Source organism: Schistocerca americana, chromosome 5, assembly GCF_021461395.2.
Source record: "Schistocerca americana isolate TAMUIC-IGC-003095 chromosome 5, iqSchAmer2.1, whole genome shotgun sequence".
Taxonomy (NCBI): Eukaryota; Metazoa; Arthropoda; class Insecta; order Orthoptera; family Acrididae; genus Schistocerca; species Schistocerca americana.
This window is the reverse complement of record NC_060123.1, coordinates 189,499,186-189,519,683: the sequence shown is the minus strand read 5'-3', so window position 1 is coordinate 189,519,683 and position 20,498 is coordinate 189,499,186. Positions and strand designations below refer to the sequence as shown.

At 43.0% G+C, this 20,498-nt stretch overlaps 1 protein-coding gene across 4 annotated transcripts in view; it reads left to right on the top strand.

The window, feature by feature from the left end:
- The window catches only part of LOC124615283 (membrane-bound transcription factor site-1 protease), a 145,980-nt gene that overhangs the window by 90,011 nt on the left and 35,471 nt on the right, over positions 1 to 20,498 (top strand). For all 4 annotated transcript variants that reach the window (XM_047143047.1, XM_047143049.1, XM_047143045.1 and 1 more), the window contains exons 7-9: positions 3,002 to 3,118; positions 3,356 to 3,493; positions 11,403 to 11,579. In XM_047143047.1, coding sequence (XP_046999003.1) covers positions 3,002 to 3,118; positions 3,356 to 3,493; positions 11,403 to 11,579 — 432 coding nt within the window. The remainder of the gene's footprint in view (positions 1 to 3,001; positions 3,119 to 3,355; positions 3,494 to 11,402; positions 11,580 to 20,498) is intronic.

The window sequence follows — 20,498 nt, the reverse complement described above, 5'->3', positions numbered from 1 at the left end:
AGAGACAGATGCTAGACTGATCTCCATTGGGGAGGGAAAAAACCTAAATAAAGTAAATGTGTCATGAACATGGAGGTTGATTTGAACACCACAATGCTTCACTAGGCAATATCCCCTTGGAGTTGGTATGCCCTTACCGTCCTCTGACCTTTGAACTGGCTTACCCAAGGCAGTTATGGTGAGACCCACAGTTTAACATGGATTCCAAACCACTGTTCGACTTAGCATGTTTCATGTCGACAAACATTGCAAGAGATGGAAGAATCACTGTGACATAAAAAATTCTGTAAGTGACTGGACTGAACTCCATACCTTCGGCTCCATGGTCTGACACTCACTTACTGAACCACTGAGGGAAAAAAAATTGTATGGAATGTAACTGACACACACAAAAGAGGTAGCTTACAATGTGTAATAAGTACAAATTTTCCACAATTTTTTCTGCTGATTGAACACCTTGTTCTAAGGAATTGTTTGAACATATGTGACCATGATGTAACCATCACCATCCCTACTCTGCCATCCCTCCCCCTCCCTGCCCCAGCCTCCTCCTTACCCCCACCTGGTTGCCTCTCCCATAATGCCCTGCTGCTTGCAGTCTGGCTCTAGCTGCCAGAGACTGCAGTTGTGTGTGTGTGGGGGGGGGGGGGGGGGGGGTGTTTGCCTGAGTGTGTGCATGTGTGTATGTTGTCTACTTTTGACAAAGGTCGTGTTGGCCAGAAGCTAACACTCGAACTGTCTTTTTTGTTGTGCCTTTCTGCAACTCAGCATCTCACTATGTGGTGAGTAGCAACTATTCTTTTCATTATGTTGTTACCCATTAGGTTTCAGAGTTTGTTGTAATTCTGCTACAAAAATGTTATGTTTGTTGAGTGAGCAAGAAGTTTTGGAAGCTCAAGTGCAAGAAATTGCTCAGTAACTCTCATCACTCTTTTGTCTTGGTGGGAGGATGATTATACTTCCCATCATCATTATGTTAAAAGTTGTAATCTATCAAAGATCTAAAGTGAAGATCAAAAATAAATCTTGAAGCTTGGCCCCTTTTTTAATATGTATTACTCTTGAAGCTACATCGTTTACATATGTGCCAGTAACACTTAAAATAACACCAGAAATGGCCAGTTTCCTAGACCCACTATGCTTCTAAGAGGCCAGTCTCCAAAGTGTTAAAGAAACAATGACATTTCTCCCTGTCACATTTTACTTACAGCCTACTCGATTGCCACACTAAAAAAAGTTGGAAGTACAGTCCCTAAAAGCACTAAACGTTTTAAAATGTGTTAGCCACAGTTCAAAGGAGTGGGTTGAACCTGTTTGCTCCAGTCTTACAGAGCCTTCATGCAATCCCAGCTTTATTATGAGAGCACTGTACATGGATCTGCAAGACTGTCTTGTTTAAAAATTTTAGGTATGGTGCACTACGAGGAAATTAGTCTGACCAGTGGGCCTTTAGGACCAAATCTTTTCTGAACCTCTGTGCTGATGCTAGTAAACTGCCACTTAACATTCAGTGTCAATTCCTTATGGTGTGTTAAGCTTCTAAAATAATATTGACACCACTGACAGCTGCACTTCCACCATGGATCGACTGTAAGCAATGACACCTTTTGAAGTCTGAACAAAGGGCTGCCTCTTAGACTTAGGTGTAGTTCATATCATGTCTTCTTAAGAGGCTCAGAAGTATTTTAGATTTGACAAACTTTGAGGAGGAAAGCACTCCAGATACAACTTTTAAGTTCTTATTTAATGCATTTCAGGTAAGCACTACAAATTTCGTATAGTATACACTGATGGCCCAAAGCAAGGGAACTCTCTTGGCCATTCAGTCATTTTTTCCAGTCATGTCTTCAGGATTTGCCTTCATAGTGAATACACTGCATTTAACACAGCACAAAATTTTATGTGCTGTTCTGGAGGTATAGCGAAAATATGTTTTCATTTGGTTGGTTGGTTGTTTCGGGGAAGGAGACCAGACAGCTATGTCATCGGTCTCATCGGATTAGGGAAGGACGGGGAAGGAAGTCGGCCGTGCCCTTTGAAAGGAACCATCCCGGCATTTGCCTGGAGCGATTTAGGGAAATCATGGAAAACCTAAATCAGGATGGCCAGACGCGGGATGGAACCGTCGTCCTCCCAAATGCGAGTCCAGTGTCTAACCACAGCGCCACCTCGCTCGGTATGTTTTCATTTCTCTTCTGTTCTGATTTCCTAAGTGCCATACAAGTATCATAGCAGATTTCAGTAAGGACAGTAAAGACACGACTCTTATGTACACAACCCTGTATACCATCATAGACATCACTAACACTTACAGCCACCCTGATTATTTCACTTACAGAATCTGTAATAACTCCTGTAGATGTTATTAGGTTCTTCACTGTAATAAATAAACCACCACCATCAGTGTCCAACAGAACCTTGTGACAGCTGTCTGCTCCTCTATTTGAATACAGCATGTAATTGATCATGGATGTTTTCCCTAACCATAGAAACCTACATGTACACAATGTAAGTAATCTGCTACCCAGGTGACACCTTGTGTATAGTGCACATCTGATCCATTGTCGAGGGAGGGAGCTGTATTTCCCCACTTTGCAGCAGGGGGGAGGAGGGGGTGGTGAAGAAATCCACATTTGAGATTGTCATAGAATCATCCAAGCCTCTGATTTAAACTCTCCATCCAACTCCAAACTGGAGTGATTTATTGTCAAGAAATACACATTTGATATTGTTACTGAATCACCAAGTCTCTGATTTAAGCCCTTCACCCACTTCCTATCCAAAGTCTAAGAATGACCTCTTGCCTGTATTCAAACAAATCTGATATTTAGAAAACAAATCTAATTTGAACATTACATAGCAATTAGAATATTATGTTTTCTGTTTGGTGTTTTGTTCATTAGCTCCAGTAAATATATTGTTTTCTCACTTTTAGTATTATTTTCCAATCATTTTAATCATAATCAGACAAAGTTGTTAACCCATTGTGTGTTTCTGCTAGGACATTGAACAATCCTGCTGATCAGATGGATGTGATTGGTGTTGGTGGTATAAACTTTGAAGACCAGATAGCAAAATTTTCCTCTCGAGGAATGACAACTTGGGAATTACCACAAGGGTAATTATAAATATGCTACTTTCATATTTCTTCTTTTGAGAATTTATTGCCTTTCTTAGTACATTTGCAAGCACTGAATGTGAAGATGGAGCAGTTGTAGAAAAAGGAATTAATCATGTGCCAACACTCCCAAGGTTAATTTCAATGAAGTATATGTATAAAAGTTATTCATAAAAATTAACTGCACCACACAATATTTAGACATTGAACTGTAAATGTTAATTAAACTTTTTTTAGGTATGGACGTGTAAAACCAGACATTGTAACGTATGGATCAACTGTTCGTGGATCAAGCATCAAGGGAGGATGTCGCACTCTTTCAGGAACTAGTGTTGCCTCTCCAGTTGTAGCTGGAGCTGTAACGCTTCTCATGAGGTATTAACTCACTAGCAGTGTATTCATGTATTCTAATTATGCAATATAGGAACAGACTGTTTTAAAAAAAATGCATCATATTGGGAAAAAGTATACTAATAAGTGATATATGCTGCACATTTTCTGTTATGAAAACAGTCATGTAAGTGTAATAATTTGATACTCTCATTTACATGGTTTCATTTGGCAAGTTATTCTATTGTGAAAGAAGAAGAAAGAAAGAAAAGAGAGTGCTTGCAACCTCAAGGAAGTATACGTTGTTGCTTATTGGTGTATGACTGTTGAAATGTGTCCTTTATGCTGTGACATTTTTTTTAAATTGATTAACTAATTACTACAGATTTGCTCGTGCATTCTGACGGAATGCGAATACAGTGGAGCTCCTGAGCAGCCTGACAGAAAACAACATGTTTTGAGCTATGGAAGGAATAAATGCAGCATTTGTACTGAGAGTCTTTCCAGCCGTATTCTCATTTTTGTGTGTTATTCCTCACATATGACATTCACAGATGGAACACAAGAGCACACGTTTAGTGACTGCTCATCTATTACCACTGAGCTGCTCAGTTTAATCAAACTTTCCACAATGAAAGGTTATTGTTCAATGTAAAAATAAATCACTTTTCAGTATGCCTCAACAAATAGTTTCATTGAAATGGATTTATTGTTGATGGTAACTCACTGTCTCCATTTTGACAGCTACCACCGATTTCAGACCAAGAAGTCCCTTCCATATGCTATCTAGCCACTCGCAGTGATTGCATCTACAGTGATAAGCAGTCCTATCCAAATTTGCCGGAGCATCTTGCTGAGGACTTCACAGATTGAAATAACCCTCCATGTCCAGAAACAGACCTCCCACAACTTGTCTCCACAATCACCCACCATACACACTGACTGGCCACAAAGGAATGCCCCTTCCGCTCCCCTTTTGACTCACTAGATATCCACGACTGATAGCAGTCATGGTGTGCTGGTCTGCAACTCATTGTCATCCTTCTAGTGAGGCAAGCTATCCTATTCATAACATTGTTGATATTCCATTACATATAAATACACTCCTGGAAATTGAAATAAGAACACCGTGAATTCATTGTCCCAGGAAGGGGAAACTTTATTGACACATTCCTGGGGTCAGATACATCACATGATCACACTGACAGACCCACAGGCACATAGACACAGGCAACAGAGCATGCACAATGTCGGCACTAGTACAGTGTATATCCACCTTTCGCAGCAATGCAGGGTGCTATTCTCCCATGGAGACGATCGTAGAGATGCTGGATGTAGTCCTGTGGAACGGCTTGCCATGCCATTTCCACCTGGCGCCTCAGTTGGACCAGCGTTCGTGCTGGACGTGCAGACCGCGTGAGATGACGCTTCATCCAGTCCCAAACATGCTCAATGGGGGACAGATCCGGAGATCTTGCTGGCCAGGGTAGTTGACTTACACCTTCTAGAGCACGTTGGGTGGCACGGGATACATGCGGACGTGCATTGTCCTGTTGGAACAGCAAGTTCCCTTGCCGGTCTAGGAATGGTAGAACGATGGGTTCGATGACGGTTTGGATGTACCGTGCACTATTCAGTGTCCCCTCGACGATCACCAGTGGTGTACGGCCAGTGTAGGAGATCGCTCCCCACACCATGATGCCGGGTGTTGGCCCTGTGTGCCTCGGTCGTATGCAGTCCTGATTGTGGCGCTCACCTGCACGGCACCAAACACGCATACGACCATCATTGGCACCAAGGCAGAAGCGACTCTCATCGCTGAAGACGACACGTCTCCATTCGTCCCTCCATTCACGCCTGTCGCGACACCACTGGAGGCGGGCTGCACGATGTTGGGGCGTGAGCGGAAGACGGCCTGACGGTGTGCGGGACCGTAGCCCAGCTTCATGGAGACGGTTGCGAATGGTCCTCGCCGATACCCCAGGAGCAACAGTGTCCCTAATTTGCTGGGAAGTGGCGGTGCGGTCCCCTACGGCACTGCGTAGGATCCTACGGTCTTGGCGTGCATCCGTGCGTTGCTGCGGTCCGGTCCCAGGTCGACGGGCACGTGCACCTTCCGCCGACCACTGGCGACAACATCGATGTACTGTGGAGACCTTACGCCCCACGTGTTGAGCAATTCGGCGGTACGTCCACCCGGCCTCCCGCATGCCCACTATACGCCCTCGCTCAAAGTCCGTCAACTGCACATACGGTTCACATCCACGCTGTCGCGGCATGCTACCAGTGTTAAAGACTGCGATGGAGCCCCGTATGCCACGGCAAACTGGCTGACACTGACGGCGGCGGTGCACAAATGCTGCGCAGCTAGCGCCATTCGACGGCCAACACCGCGGTTCCTGGTGTGTCCGCTGTGCCGTGCGTGTGATCATTGCTTGTACAGCCCTCTCGCAGTGTCCGGAGCAAGTATGGTGGGTCTGACACACCGGTGTCAATGTGTTCTTTTTTCCATTTCCAGGAGTGTAATATTGTCGATATCCAACTGATTCATGTTCTCAGCTTGGGTTTTGACAACTTCTTATTGTGTTCTGAAATGAGAAATATCCTCCTGTGAGTGCACCAGTGGTGTTATTTGCCATTATCATTGTTGGCTTGACTAGTTATGACGTCATAGGGGCTAGTCAAGCACCATCACTTAAAAGCCAATAAATTTAATACAGAATTGATCCTTAAACCTTCTTTAGTAAGTAGATAACTTAGTGAATATATAGATGGGTGAAATAACTGGATAAATCGATAGGGTTAATGAATCTGATGCAATCAGAGGATTGTCGTTTAAACCAAGTATATCTTTCATGAATAATATTCACACCTACATGAATCTATAGCTGCACACACATTCCGCAAGCCACTGTATGCTGCATGGCGGAGGGTAACAGTCATTTCATTTCCTGTTCTACTTGCAAATGGAGCAAGGGAAAAATGACTGTCTAAAAGCCTCAGTATGATCCCTATTCCTTCTAACATATCCCCACGGTCTTTACGTGAAATGTACAATGATAGCAGTAGTATTGTTTTACAGTCAACTTCAAATGCTGGTCCTCTGAATTTTTTTCAGTTGTATCACGAAAAGAACGCCATCCTCCCTCAAGGGATTCCCATTTGAGTTCACGAAACATTTCAGTAATACTCGCTTGTTGATTGAACCTACCAGTACAAATCTATTAACCCGCTTGTGAATTGCTAAACAATTACACATAATTAATGTATGTAGTGTGAGAAGAGTATGAAATGCAGAAACATTTTTGAACAAGTTCATTAAACTGCACATTGAATCATTAAAATAAACAGCAAACACTCAAAATTCACAATATCACTTGTGACATAAAATAAAGTTTGTTGTGGTGATTAACCACTGTGAAAATATGCGAAAAGTCCATCACTCAGGAATATAAGTATCAGCTGCAGCAAACAGTTACAGTTTGCAGCTTCCGAAAATCCCGTAAACAAAGCTAAAGTTTGTAAAGTTGCAAAAAATCAATCACCAAAAACACAGTCAAATAATATAATTCCAGTGAAACATTAATGTACATAACTCATATTCACAAAACTATTCCAAGTCCAATGAAGTTAAAGTAGAGGGTGTATCAAATAGAATCGTCAGACTTTATAAAAATCATAACTATTATGTTACTTGAGATAGGAGCATGAACAATGTACTATTGGAAAGAGAAAACTCTCAAGTTTCACCAGGTTCCAACTAGGTCGCAGCAGTGTGTGCCCACTTCAGTTCTAGTAAAAATGGTGTCGGGATAACAAAGCATTTTGTGTTCGACGTTTTGCACAATGCAGGTGGGTAATAACTGTTCAGCGTGACTTTCATACTAGGTGTGGTGTGATGTTCCTACAGCACAGAGTATTAGATGATGTCATGAACAGTTCCAAGAAACTGGTTGTTTGTATATAGACAAATTGCCAGGCTGCCCCCCCGAGCGTCTGACACACACGTCGAACACATCTGCCATAGTTTCACAAGGAGTCCGCAGAAAACCATTCGCTGTGCAGCTCGACAGCACAACATACCCTCGATGTCCATCTGGTGTGTGTTGCGTCGATGTTTACATGTGGAACCATACAAAATTCAGCTACTGCAAGCTCTTCATGACGGTGACAAATAACGACCTGTGGAGTTCTGTAATTTTGTTCTTGGCAAGATGGAGGATGACAGTTTTCTTCCATGCTTCGTGTTTAGTGACAAGGTAACAGTCCATTTAAATTGAAAGGTGAACCATCACAATGTGAGAATAAGTGGTACAGAACAACCACATGAAGTTGAACAACATGAGAGGTACTCTCCAAAATTTAATGCGTTTTGTGCAGTTTGACAGGAAAAGGTGTATGGTCAATTTTTCTTTGCTGAGAATCCGTGTCTCGATATACTTGAGAACTTTCTTTTCCCACAGTTGGAGACCGATTCAAACGACTTCATTTATCAACAGGATGGGGCACAGCCATGCGGGTATTTGGATGTGCATGAATTTTTAAATCAAAGGATTACTGAACAATGGATTGGTCGCACTGGACCAAATGATTCAGCCGTACATTACTGGCCTTCAAGGTCACTGGGCCTGACTGTATGTGATTATTTCTTGTGGGGGTTTATAAAAGATTCTGTTTATGTGCATCCATTACCATCAACAGTGAATGAACTGAGATATCGCATAACAGCAGCTGTGGAAGCTGTAACTCAAGACATGCTCGCTGCAGTGTGGGAACAATTCGAATACCGCTTTGACATATGCTGTGCATCTCAAGGTGGGGCATATTAAATACTTACAAAGAGGTATGAAACAAACTATTAAACACCTACGAAAAGGTATGAAAAAATCTTTTTGTTTCCCATTCATCAAAAGACAAAATTCATTGAATATGTTTATTAGTTTCAGGGATATAGACACGCCAAATCGGAAAATTCTTTTTGATGCATTCTGTGTATAACTCGTGCAGCTTCTAAGACACACAGCCGTTTTGAACACAGCACCATGGCCACCAAGCAGCAAAAAATTACTCAAGACAAAAGACTGCCTGTGTCCTACAGCTCACTCCTAAATAACATTACTATATGTGACGTCAAACACTACTGAATCCTTGCAGGGTGCTTAAATACTGGTCACCTATTATGTCTAAAGCTTTTTGCACATATTTGTAAGATATTAGGATACAGTTAAAATGATTGCGGTCAGTATGTATCCTCTTATTAAAATAACAACACATTATTAAACAAATTATTAAAAATTTTGTAGTGTACTTCATTTTTCCTGTATCATGTTTGTAGGGTCTGTAATGTAGTTTCATTGAAAATGTAATATGCACACTTGGCCTTGGGAAAATCCCTGCATCCAGCATTTGGCAACTAGCCTGCCAGCATTTCCCAGCTCGTCAGTCGACCATCGCAAGCTATCAAAGCATTTACCACTGCCTGTACCCCCACGAGCTGACTTCTCGTCATGTCACACTCCCTACCCCTCCCACTGTGGTATTCAGCTGCCCTCCTAACCTACACAATACTATTATTCTTCCCTGTCCCATCCCTGCTCCCAGTCTGTTGCTCAAGGGGTAGTATCCTTACACATGACCAAGATGCAAGACCTGTCACAGGTGTTTCCTGTCCCATCAAAGAAAAGGCTGCCTGTGAAAGCGGCCATAGAGTCAACCAACTTAGCTGCAACTGCTGTGCAGCATTCTGTATGAACATGACCACTAGTATGTCTGTCCCCACAAAAGACCATCGCCAATTTTGCCCAAGAGACTGCCAGACCACATAGTTGCCAAGCATCCCATTCTATATTATGTGTTTGACTTCAGTGACTGCTTCACAGCCCATGCTATTTGGATTCTTCTCACCAACACCAGCTTTTCTGAATTGCACAGTTGGGAACTCTCCCTGCAACACATCCTTCATTCCCATAACCGTCTTGGCTGCAACCTGTGGTAGTCACTGCCTCTGTCGCCTTTCCTTCTCTCACTTTAGCTTCACACAAACATACATCCTTGTCCCCCTCTCCCATCTCCCCTATCTGTGCTTTCCTTATCCCCATTCTCTCCCCCCACCAGCATAGCTCTCCCGATGCTCCACCCAGCAGCCCACCATGTGTACACTCATACATGTAGTACAACAGTATCTTTCCTCACTCCCTCCTTGCCATCTCTCCTGCCACCCACCCCATGCCTCTTCTGTTCCCCCACTATCTACCCCAACTGAGATAACCACTCACTGCTGTGGTGCTACAGTGCCCAGAGACAACAGTGATAATGTATTTTGAGTTGTGCTTGTGTGAATATGTGTGTTTGTCTCTCATCTGATGAAGGGCTTTATCCGAAAGCCGGTATTTTCCAACAGTCTACCTTCAAATGTGCCTGTCTGCTACTCAGTGCCTTCTGTTTGGTGAATAGCGATCTGTTATAATTCAAGGGCATAGTTTCAGTTTTAATTCTCTTGTTCTTTCTGTTTTGGCAAAATACACTAAATACTCACATGGATGACTGAACAGTAACGAACTGCAGTAGCTCAAATTACATACTCAGTGCTTGGAAAGACCCTGTAAGACAGTAGTAAAAGGGTAAGGCATTGAGTCCCCCGACAAATTTCAGTCCTCTGTACATATGCATATGAAACTTCAATTTTTGTTTTGCTGTCCTGTATCCCCTACTCAGTACTGATCTTTGTACCAATTTGTATCCCTTTGTGCTCTTCACCCTGCCTGTAATCCTGTGTTTGTTACTTCCCTATTTCTTTCATACTTACCTGCAAGTTAGTTTCCATAATCTCTACTTGCATATTTCCAAAGGTTTATTTACTAACTGGCATGACACTGTGATGAAACATTGATGGTATTTTGGTCAACTACCCTGGTTTAGGCTTTCTAATCCAAGAACATAATCAGAACAACTCCTTTAATAAAATCTGTCAGTTTTCCCTAGTCCTAGACTGAATACACTAGTGTATCACCTCATCATACCTTTCCTTTTTGTTCCTGCTACACTACTTTCCTCAAGCTTTCATTTTTCCTGCTTTTCTGTGCATTCAAGATGGAAAAAACTATCTCAGCTAACTAATTACATGTTCCGTAGATAAAAGTAGAATTTCTGTCAAAATGATGTGGAATCAATTAGTTTACAGGCTGTGTATACATGATTTGTTTGTTTGTATGAATGGTTATGTACAAATACTAATAAGCCCAGTGGCTTAAATTGACTGAAAATGTACATATTAGTTTTGTCACTTCTGATGTTAAAACTAAAACACAGATTTAAAAATAAACATATTTTTCTCTACTATACTACACATGCTACCATTGCTTAATTAAATGGCTGTCAGGTGAATATGAGTTGTCCAGAAGAAATGATTTTATTTTAGATTTATTAGACAAATGATAAAAGACTTGTAGGTGCATATTGAACTCATTTCTGAACCACTGTCAGCTTTAGTAAAGAGTAAAAAATGTCATTTTTCTTATGGTGCTGTAGCTGTATATGTTAATATTCTCCTTCTCAAATTGCAGTGGACTGCTTATGACAAATTTCGTGCAATCAATACTCTATTCTGATCTGATGAGTTACCCACATGAAATTTTACCATGAGATGTTACTGGAAATATGCAAAATATGTTAATATGTTGATTCATTTATTTTTCATACTAGTAATTATGTGAAAATCAGAAGCTGCAAAGATGAGCTGTTTGACAAGCTCAGTAACAAGTTTCTTCCAGTTCAAATTCCATCAGTGTGCAATCCGCAAAATAAAGATTAATTCATCTGTCAGCCCCATTCCCATTTTTCCCCAACTGTACAGATTGGTAACTAGGTACTTTTACTGTTTAGTTTCTGCTGTTTCATTTCTGAATTTAGAAGTACCATAATTCAGTTGAAAACATGTTTGTTCTGATTATTTCAGTGGTGTCTTACATCGAGGAAATGTAATAAACCCAGCCAGTATGAAGCAGGCGCTAATGGCATCTGCTCGTAGATTACCTGGTGTGAATATGTTCGAGCAAGGACATGGGAAGCTTGACTTGTTGAAGGCATTTCACATACTCAACAGTTACAAGCCACAGGCTAGCTTGAGTCCAAGGTATGATCTTTGTGTGACTGTGATAGTAAGAATGTTGTGATATGCTTACAATATGAAAAACTTATCAACTCAATTGTGTGTAGAATCATCCAAATGTACCTACTGGCTATACAGAAACTCTATTGAAGTTTTATTTGTTTCATTTCATGTTTATAACAATGAAAATAATCAGTTTCTGATTATATAATGTAATTGGATACATCAAATATCTACTCACGAAGTGACAGCAGAACACACACACAAAAAGGCTTAACATATGCAGACATTTGGAGCCACTGACTCCGGAAGCTTGTGTAAGTTACACCTTTTTGTGTGTGTATTTTCTTGCTGCTGCTGGGTGAGTAGAATTCCCCCCCTCCTCCCCCAAGGCAGCTACAGGTACAGATCGATAATATGCAGCATGAGACCAAATGGTCTTAACTGTATTATTTACATTTATTAACAGTGAGTGCTTATATTGATTAAATTGATGTTCAGATGTGTTCTCTCTCTCTCTCTCTCTCTCCCTCTCTCTCTCTCTCTCTCACACACACACACACACACACACACACACACACAAACACACACACGAGCACAATTTTAGTCTGTTCTTCTTCCAATGCCATATCAATTTTTGTCCATGATAATGGATTCCACACTCTAAAACAGGTCACAAATACTCCGTAACTTTGAAGGAAGGTAGAAGTCAGTGTGGGCCACACAGTCTGTTCACAAGAAGAGCGAATTGTGACGGTGGTGTGGGGAGTGGAGTAAGCTCACTTAGGTTCTCGATGAGTGAAGAACAATGAGAAAGGGAAAAGCTGCGCTAGCATCAAGCTGTGTTGGCAATGCTGTCGTAGCAGATGTCAACTGCTATGTATTGCATGTTTACGAAAGTAAATGCTGAGGCAAGGGTGTAATAAAAGTTGAATCAGAATCGATAGTTCCATGTTGAATGATGGTGCTTGTTGCTACTAATTCCATATCATTTCTCATAGGCAATTTGAAATTACGAAGAACCAGTAGTAGAACATATGTTGTGGCATTAGAAATAGTTTGAGTGAAATTTTAAACACTTATTCAGATATGTAATGCTGAGTAGTAAGTACTCATGAATCACTCAGAATCAGTCTCATTATGCCCCTCATCTGTGCATGAGACATTATTGTTGTTACTGTCAGACTCAACGGTATTAATAACTTTTTGTTTGTTGCAAATTCGACAACACCCTCATGCCTCCAGTAGTATTCTTCCAGTTGTTATACCTTCCTACAGTATATTTTCCAGCTGTCAGCAGTTACCAATGGAAGAGATTCACATGCAGTCTTAAACAGAGTGTTTTTGGACATGTCACCTATAGTGTTGCACTTTGTACACAAGGGTTTTATTTTTGCCCATGCAAGCTCTACTGCACTCACATCATAATTATAGGGTGGAAAGCAGACAACTGTGTGTCCTTTCTATTTTGCCATTTTGTCAATCACATTTTTTTAGCAGGTCTGTGTTCTTGACAAACCACCTTTCAGAGTTTTCAGAATACATTTAACCATGAAACTTCCTGGCAGATTAAAACTGTGTGCCAGACTGAGACTCGAACTCGGGACCTCTGCCTTTCGCAGGCAAGTGCTCTACCAACTGAGCTACCCAAGCACAACTCACGACCCATCCTCACAGCTTTAATTCCGCCAGTACCTCGTCTCCTACCTTCCAAACCTTGCAGAAGCTCTTCTGCGAACCTTGCAGAACTAGCACTCCTGGAAGAAAGGATATTGCGGAGACATGGCTTAGCCACAGCCTAGGGATGTTTCCAGACTGAGATTTTCACTCTGCAGCCGAGTGTGCACTGATATGAAACTTCCTGGCAGATTAAAATTGTGTGATGGACCGAAACTCGAACTCGGAACCTGTGCCTTTCGCGGGCAAGTACTCCACCAACTGAGCCACCCAAGCACAACTCGCGACCCGTCCTCACAGCTTTAATTCTGCCAGTACCTCATCTCCTACCTTCCAAACTTCTCAGAAACTCTTCTGTGAACCTGCAGAACTAGCACTCCTGGAAGAAAGGATATTGTGGAAACATGGCTTAGTCACAGCCTAGGGGATGTTTCCAGGATGAGATTTTCACTCTGCAGCGGAGTGTGTGCTGATATGAAACTTCCTGGCAGATTAAAACAGTGTGCCGGACCGAGACTCGAACTCGGGACCTTTGCCGTTAACCATTTGCATTTAACCATGGTAATCACTTTCTAGTAGATTCGGACTAGAATTTTAAATGAACCTCCCTGATGAACCCCTTCCATGAGCCAACATTTCCAATAATAACAACATTATGAAAAGTATAGATTGCTATTCACTGTAAAGATGACATGTTAAGTTGCAAACAGGCACTACAAAAAGACTGTTACATGTTGAACTTTCGACCAAAGCCTTCTTTAGAAAAGAAAACCGCCATTCACATAAAGAAGCACATCTCATTCGCACACGACCACTCTCTCTGACCGCTCCAGCCAGATTGCAACTGTTGTGTTGATCAAAAGCAGCAATCTGGAGATTCGGGTGGAGAAGGGGGAGAGATAACAGGCAACGGGTGGGGGAAGAGGTGTCAGCAACACCTGGTGGAGCATTCAGGGACTAGATGGCAGCAGGGGACAAGGCGGCCAGGTGCAGTGGGGCGGGGGGGGCAGTAAAAGAGAGGAACAGAGAAGAGAAAAAGACCAGTGGATTCATTGTCAGAGAGAAGTGCACAATAAGGGTGAGGGGTTGTGAATTGGAACAAGGTGATAGGGTAGAGGAAGTGGAAACTGTTTGGTGGAGGCTGTGGAGACATTAGGTTACGGTAGGTTGAGGAGAGAGAATTTTGGGAGTGGAAAATGTGTTGTGAAGATAATTCCGACCTGTGCAGGTCAGAAAAGCTAGTGGTTGAGGGGAGGATCCAGACGGCCTGGGTAGTGAAACAGAAATTTAAATCAAGCAGATTATGTTCATCCTGGTAGACTGCTGGTTGGTAGTTATGCCATTATAAAAAGTTGTGCAATGATTGGAGCAGAGTTGTTATATGACACAGCTGCTTTCACAGGTGGTCTGCCCTCTGATTGGGTAGGATAAGCCTCTGACAGGACTGGAATAAGGGATACTGGGTGGGTGGATCGGGTAGTTCTTGCACCTGGGTCTTCCAAAAGAATGTGATCCTAGTGCCAAGCGGTCGAGATTGGGATTAGGAGTAGCAAAAGGATAGAGTAGGATGATGTGGATGTTGGGTGGGTGACAGAATACAACTTTTGGAGGGGAGGGAAGGATCTTAGGTAGAATGTCCTTCATTTCAAGGCATGATGATAGATAACCAAAGCCTTGATGAAGGATGTAGTTCAATTTTTCCAGTGTCTTGGTCTCAGAGAAAGTGCCTGTCTGTGAAGGCCTTTGTGAGACCTTCAGCATACTGGACAAGGGAGTTCTATTCATGGCAGATACACTGTCCCTTCATGACCAGGCTGTACAAGAGGGAATTTTTGGCGTGGAAGGGATAGCAGCTGTCAAAATGTAGGTACTGTTGATGGTAGGTATAGGAAGGTACACAAACAAATTCACAGTAAGCCGTGGGTTGTCACATGACACCCTCCTATGCCAACCTGATCATGGGCTGTCTAGAGGAAACATTTCTAGCCTCTCAAACCCCTGGTCTGGTTCAGGTTCATTGATGATATCTTCATGATCCGGACTCGGGGCCAAGACGTACTATCGTCATACCTTTACAACCTCAACACCTTCTCTCCCATCCACTTCACCTGGTCCTCCTCAACCCAGCATGCCACCTTCCTGGACGTCAGTATCCTCCTCTCTCATGGCTCCATCCACACCTCTGTCCACATTAAACCCACCAACCACAAATAGTATTTGCATTTTGACTGCTGCCCTCCCTTCCACATGAAAAAATTCCTCCATATGATATGGCCACGTGGGGATGGCATATCAACTATCTTGCCCAGTATGCTGAAGGTCTCACAAAGGCCTTTACAGACAGGCGCTATCCTACAGACCTGGTCTGCAAATAGATTTCCTGTGCCATATCCCGACCCCCCCCCCCCCCCCCAATCTTCCCATCACCCGAAGAACTAGCTGCAAAGGAGCTCCTCTTTGTCACCTGTACCATCCCAGACTGGAACAACTGAAACACATCCTTCATCTGGGCTTTGATTATCTGTAATGATGCTCTGAAATGGGGAGCATCCTACCCAAGATTCTATCCTCCCCTCCTAAAGTGGTGTTCCATTTCCCATCCAACCTCCACAACATCCTAGTCCATCCCTCTCCCACTCCCATCCCAACCCCTTGCCAAGGGGATTGTATTTCTGTGAAAGGCCCAGGAGCAAGACCTGTTAAATCCACCCACCCAGTACTATTATTCCAGTCCTGTTACAGGCTTATCCAACCCCATTAGAGGTCAAACCACCTGTGAAAGCAGCCACGTGATATACCACCTCTGCTCCAGTCATTGCACAGCTGTTTGTACATTGGTATGACTACCAAGCAGATGTCCACCAGGATGAACGGCCAGTACCGAACTATGGCCAAGAGCAGAGTGGACCACCCTGTGGCACAACATGCAGCTGAACACAACATAGGTGATTTCAATACCTGATTCACAACCTGGGCCATCTGGATCCTCCCCTCCACCACCAACTTTCCTGAACTGCGCAGATTGGTATTACCCTCACAACACACTCTCTGCTCCCAAAATTGTCACTGCTCAACCTACAGTAACCTACTGTCCCCACAACCTCCACCCAACAGTTTTTGCCCTATGTGTCCTATCACCTCCTTCTGACTCAAGTCCTCTTGCCCTCTTTGTGCGCCACTCTCTGCCAATGCCCACACCAGGCTTTCTCTCTTCTCTGCTCTCTCCTTTTCCACACCTCATTCCTCTCCCCTAAATGGTAAACTCAGTCAGTGCAGAAGCCTTACACATTGCCAAAAAATCTTATGCTCTAAGTTCTTTCAGGATAGGAACTGGACCGATGCTGCAAATTTGTGTACTTATCAAATATGTTGGTTTAGTGTTCACCATCTTCAAAGTAGAACCCATTGAACTTCATAGTAGATAGATAGCAGCTTTATTATAAAACTGAAAAGCCAGCAACTTTTCAAAGTATCAGCTTTCTTTTTGATGTAATTAGTTAAATGTAGATGGCAGAATCATAGTAACAATAAGCAATAGAGTGATAGTGTATTATTATTATTGTGTACAGATTAAGTTTCTGTGGTACCTATGCCTTACCTTGTATACCTTTACTCATTCCACATCCCCGTTGTTATGAGAGGCCCTAGCCACATGACATTTCATTTCATCCATGGAACATGATGAATGAATGAATGTGTGTGTGTGTGTGTGTGTGTGTGTGTGTGTGTGTGTGTGTGTGTGTGTGTGTGTCCATTCCTCATACTGTTTGAAACATTCTGAGAGTCCTTTTCTGTGAGGCTGCACAGTTTTGACTTATTAGCAAGCTGTCATCAGGTGATTTGAAGATGCAGACAAGTTGCTATCTGATATATTCAAATTATCTGATGACGATTTGGTAACAAGTCAAAACTGGTGTATTATACCAATAGTGCAATGTGAAGCTGAAAAACATAATAAAAAGTTCAGTAAGGTTCATTTGAACAGTTCAAGAGATCAATCAGAAACCCAAATACTTAATAACAAAAATCTGACTTTGCATGTTTTTAGCATATCTGTGCATGTTTCTGTGTGTCTTTACGTATTTTTTATTTGTCTTTCTTCTTATCCAGGGCCTCACACAACTGTCAACACCTGTTTTGCTCATTTCTGCATCATTCCCATTTCCCTTACACCATTCCTGCCACAATGGACTCCCTGCTCTGTCTTTTTGTACTAGTTCAGAAAAGTATCACTTTCCCTGGCTAAAACCCAGTCCCACATCATAACATTCTGCCAGTCCCTGGCCCTCACAAACCTGGTACTGCAAAAACACATCTCCATGGCACAGGCATCCCAGAACCACTTCTGCTTCCTTCGCAAGGTACTTTTACTGTGCAGTCCGTGCTCCATACATCACATCTCTGAAATAGAATCTGTTGTTCTCCACCACCTGGAGGAGTGTTCCAGACACCACCTCCATAAGTTACCCAACCTGCTAAACGTCCTACCTCGATGCACCATTATCCAATTCTTATCCTACCCACAGTGTTCCTCCTCATCCACCCCTCATAGCATCTAAAGCCTGCCTAGCCTACCTTTTCAACTCGTCATGTCCCCCAAAGCTCCCTACCAACACTCTACCAAGTCTGGAGCCGAAATATTCCCATAACACTTTTCACCAAAACTGTCAGCTCCACAAACTATGCAAAGGCTTCACCTTCAGCCCTGCACCCAAATTTGATCTCACTGTACTTTTCAAAGACCCACTCTCCTTCTCCTGATACCTGCAATAGAATAAATTCTTTGCCACGAATCCCTCCAACCAAACCAATGTAATTCCGGCATTGAACCCACCTCTCCCAGTTCATACCACCATCCAACCATGATCCTCCTCCCTCCCCCCTACCACCGAACCACCTGCTGTCACCTTCCAGGAATTCCTTATCTCCAAGTTGGCTTAGGCATCCTTCCCCAGGCCCATCCTCTGAATACCAACATTTCAGCAGAGGAAAGAATGGCCATAGACAACCTCAAAACAAATCCTGACCTGATCATACTATCTGCAGACAAACTTTCCACCACTGTTGTTATAAATCACAGTCACTACCTGGCAGAAGGCCTCTGCCAATTATCTGATTCCTCCACCCTTAAACTCTGCCAAAGTGATCCCATCCCAGAAGTCCATCACAAACTCCAACCTGCTTAATGCCTTAGTCCCTTCTCAGAACTCTCCACTAAATCCATTTCCCCACTCACCCCCATGACACCCTGCACATCCATCTTCTACTCCCAAATAATCCACAAACCTGACAATCCCGAATGCCCCATTGTGGCTGCTTATTGTCGCCCCACTGAAATAATTGTAGCCCTTATTGACCAGCATCTCCAACTAGTTACCCATCTTTTAGCCTCCCACGTCATAGGTATCAACCATTTCTTTCACCATCCCCACCCCTTTACCACCTGGATCCCTACTTGTCACTGTTGATGCCATCTCCCTATACACCAACATTCCTCACGCCCGTGATCTTACCACTACTGAAACTACCTTTCCCAACATCCTTCAGAATCTAAATCCACTACCTCATTCACCTTACTAACTTTATCGTAACCCACAACTACTTCTCCTTTGAAGGGAAGGTATACAAACAAATCTGCAGCACAGCCTGGGCACCCACATGGCACTCTCCTATGCTAACCTGTTCATAGGCCATCTAAGGAGGCCCTCCTAGCCTCCCAGAACACCAAATGCTTAGCCTGGTTCAGGTTCATTTATGATATCTCCATGATCTGGGCTTGGGGCAGGAGACCCTATCTTCATTCCTTCACATCCTCAACATCTTCTCACCCACCCACTTCACCTGTGAGAGTCTTACCAAGGCCTTCACAGACAGGCACCAACTGGAACAACTGAACCACATCCTTCAACACAGCTTTGATTACCCATCATCATGCCATGAAATAAGGGACATCCTACCCAAAATCCTTCCCACCCCTCCTAAATTGGTGTTCTGTTACCCACCCTATCTCCACAACATCCTAGTCCATCCCTATGGCACTCCCAATCCCAAACCCTTGCCACAAGGATCATATACCTGTGGAAGACTCAGATACAAGACCTGCCCAAGCACTTTCTATTCCAGTCCTGTCACAGGTTCATCCTACCCCATCACAGACTGGACCACTTGCAAAAACAACCATGTCATTTACCAGCTCTGCTGCAATCATTGTACTGGTTTTTATATTTGTATGAGTACCAACCAGCTGTCTGCCGTGAGGACCAGCCACTGCCAAACTGTGTCCAAGAGCAAAGTAGATCACCCTGTGGCACAACATGCAGCTGAGCATAACACACTTGATTCCAGTGGATGCTTCACTGCCCATGTCATCTGAACCTTTCTGAACTGCGCATATGGAAGTTATCCTTACAACACATTCTCTGCTTCCACAATTACCCCAGCCTCAATCTATGTCCCCACACCCTCCACTCAACAGTTTCCATGCCCTCTATCCTGTCATCTCCTTCCCATCATAGTCTCCCAGCCTCTTTGTTTGCCACCCTCTGCCAGTGCAACCGCCCATCTTTCCCTGCTCCTTTCCTTTTCACTCTTTTTTTCCCCACCTCCCTGCCCCACAGCCTCCTGAAGCTGTACCTGTTGGCATTCTAGTCCCTGCTGGCATTCTAGTCCCTGCTGGCATTCTAGTCCCTGCAAACTCTGCCAGGCAGCATTCTTCTGTCCTTTCACCCATACACTAAATCCTTTCCCCTTCCCCGCCCCCTCCAGATTGCTGCTGCCATCCCACGTAATAGTTGCATTCTGGTCTGAGCTGCCATAGTTGGCAATCATGTGGGTGTGAGGTGTGCTTGCTTGCATTTGTGAATTGTGTGTGTTTCTCTTCTGGTAATGAGGGCTGTCACCAAAATCTATTTGTAAGTGTCTTTTGACTGTGCCAGTCTGCAACTTAATGTGTCTTCTTTACAGTAAATAATGGTCTATCTTTTCCTAGATTGTTGACATTATGGATGCTGTTTAAAGAAATTTGAGCTATGAGGTAAGAAAGGTGTCATAGATGTTAGTGTTTAAGTATAAATGGCTGACTTTAGAGGCAAAGTAATTCAAATGGAATTGCCAGAATTGTTTATAGGATGTCTTTCTCTAAAGATAGTTATAAAAAAACTGGAAGAATACTTGTAATTATTCTTCAGAAGAGAAGAGACTAACAAGACACAAAAAAACTTCAACTCTTCAGTTTCCTGTCCATGATGTATAAGATATTCTCTAAAA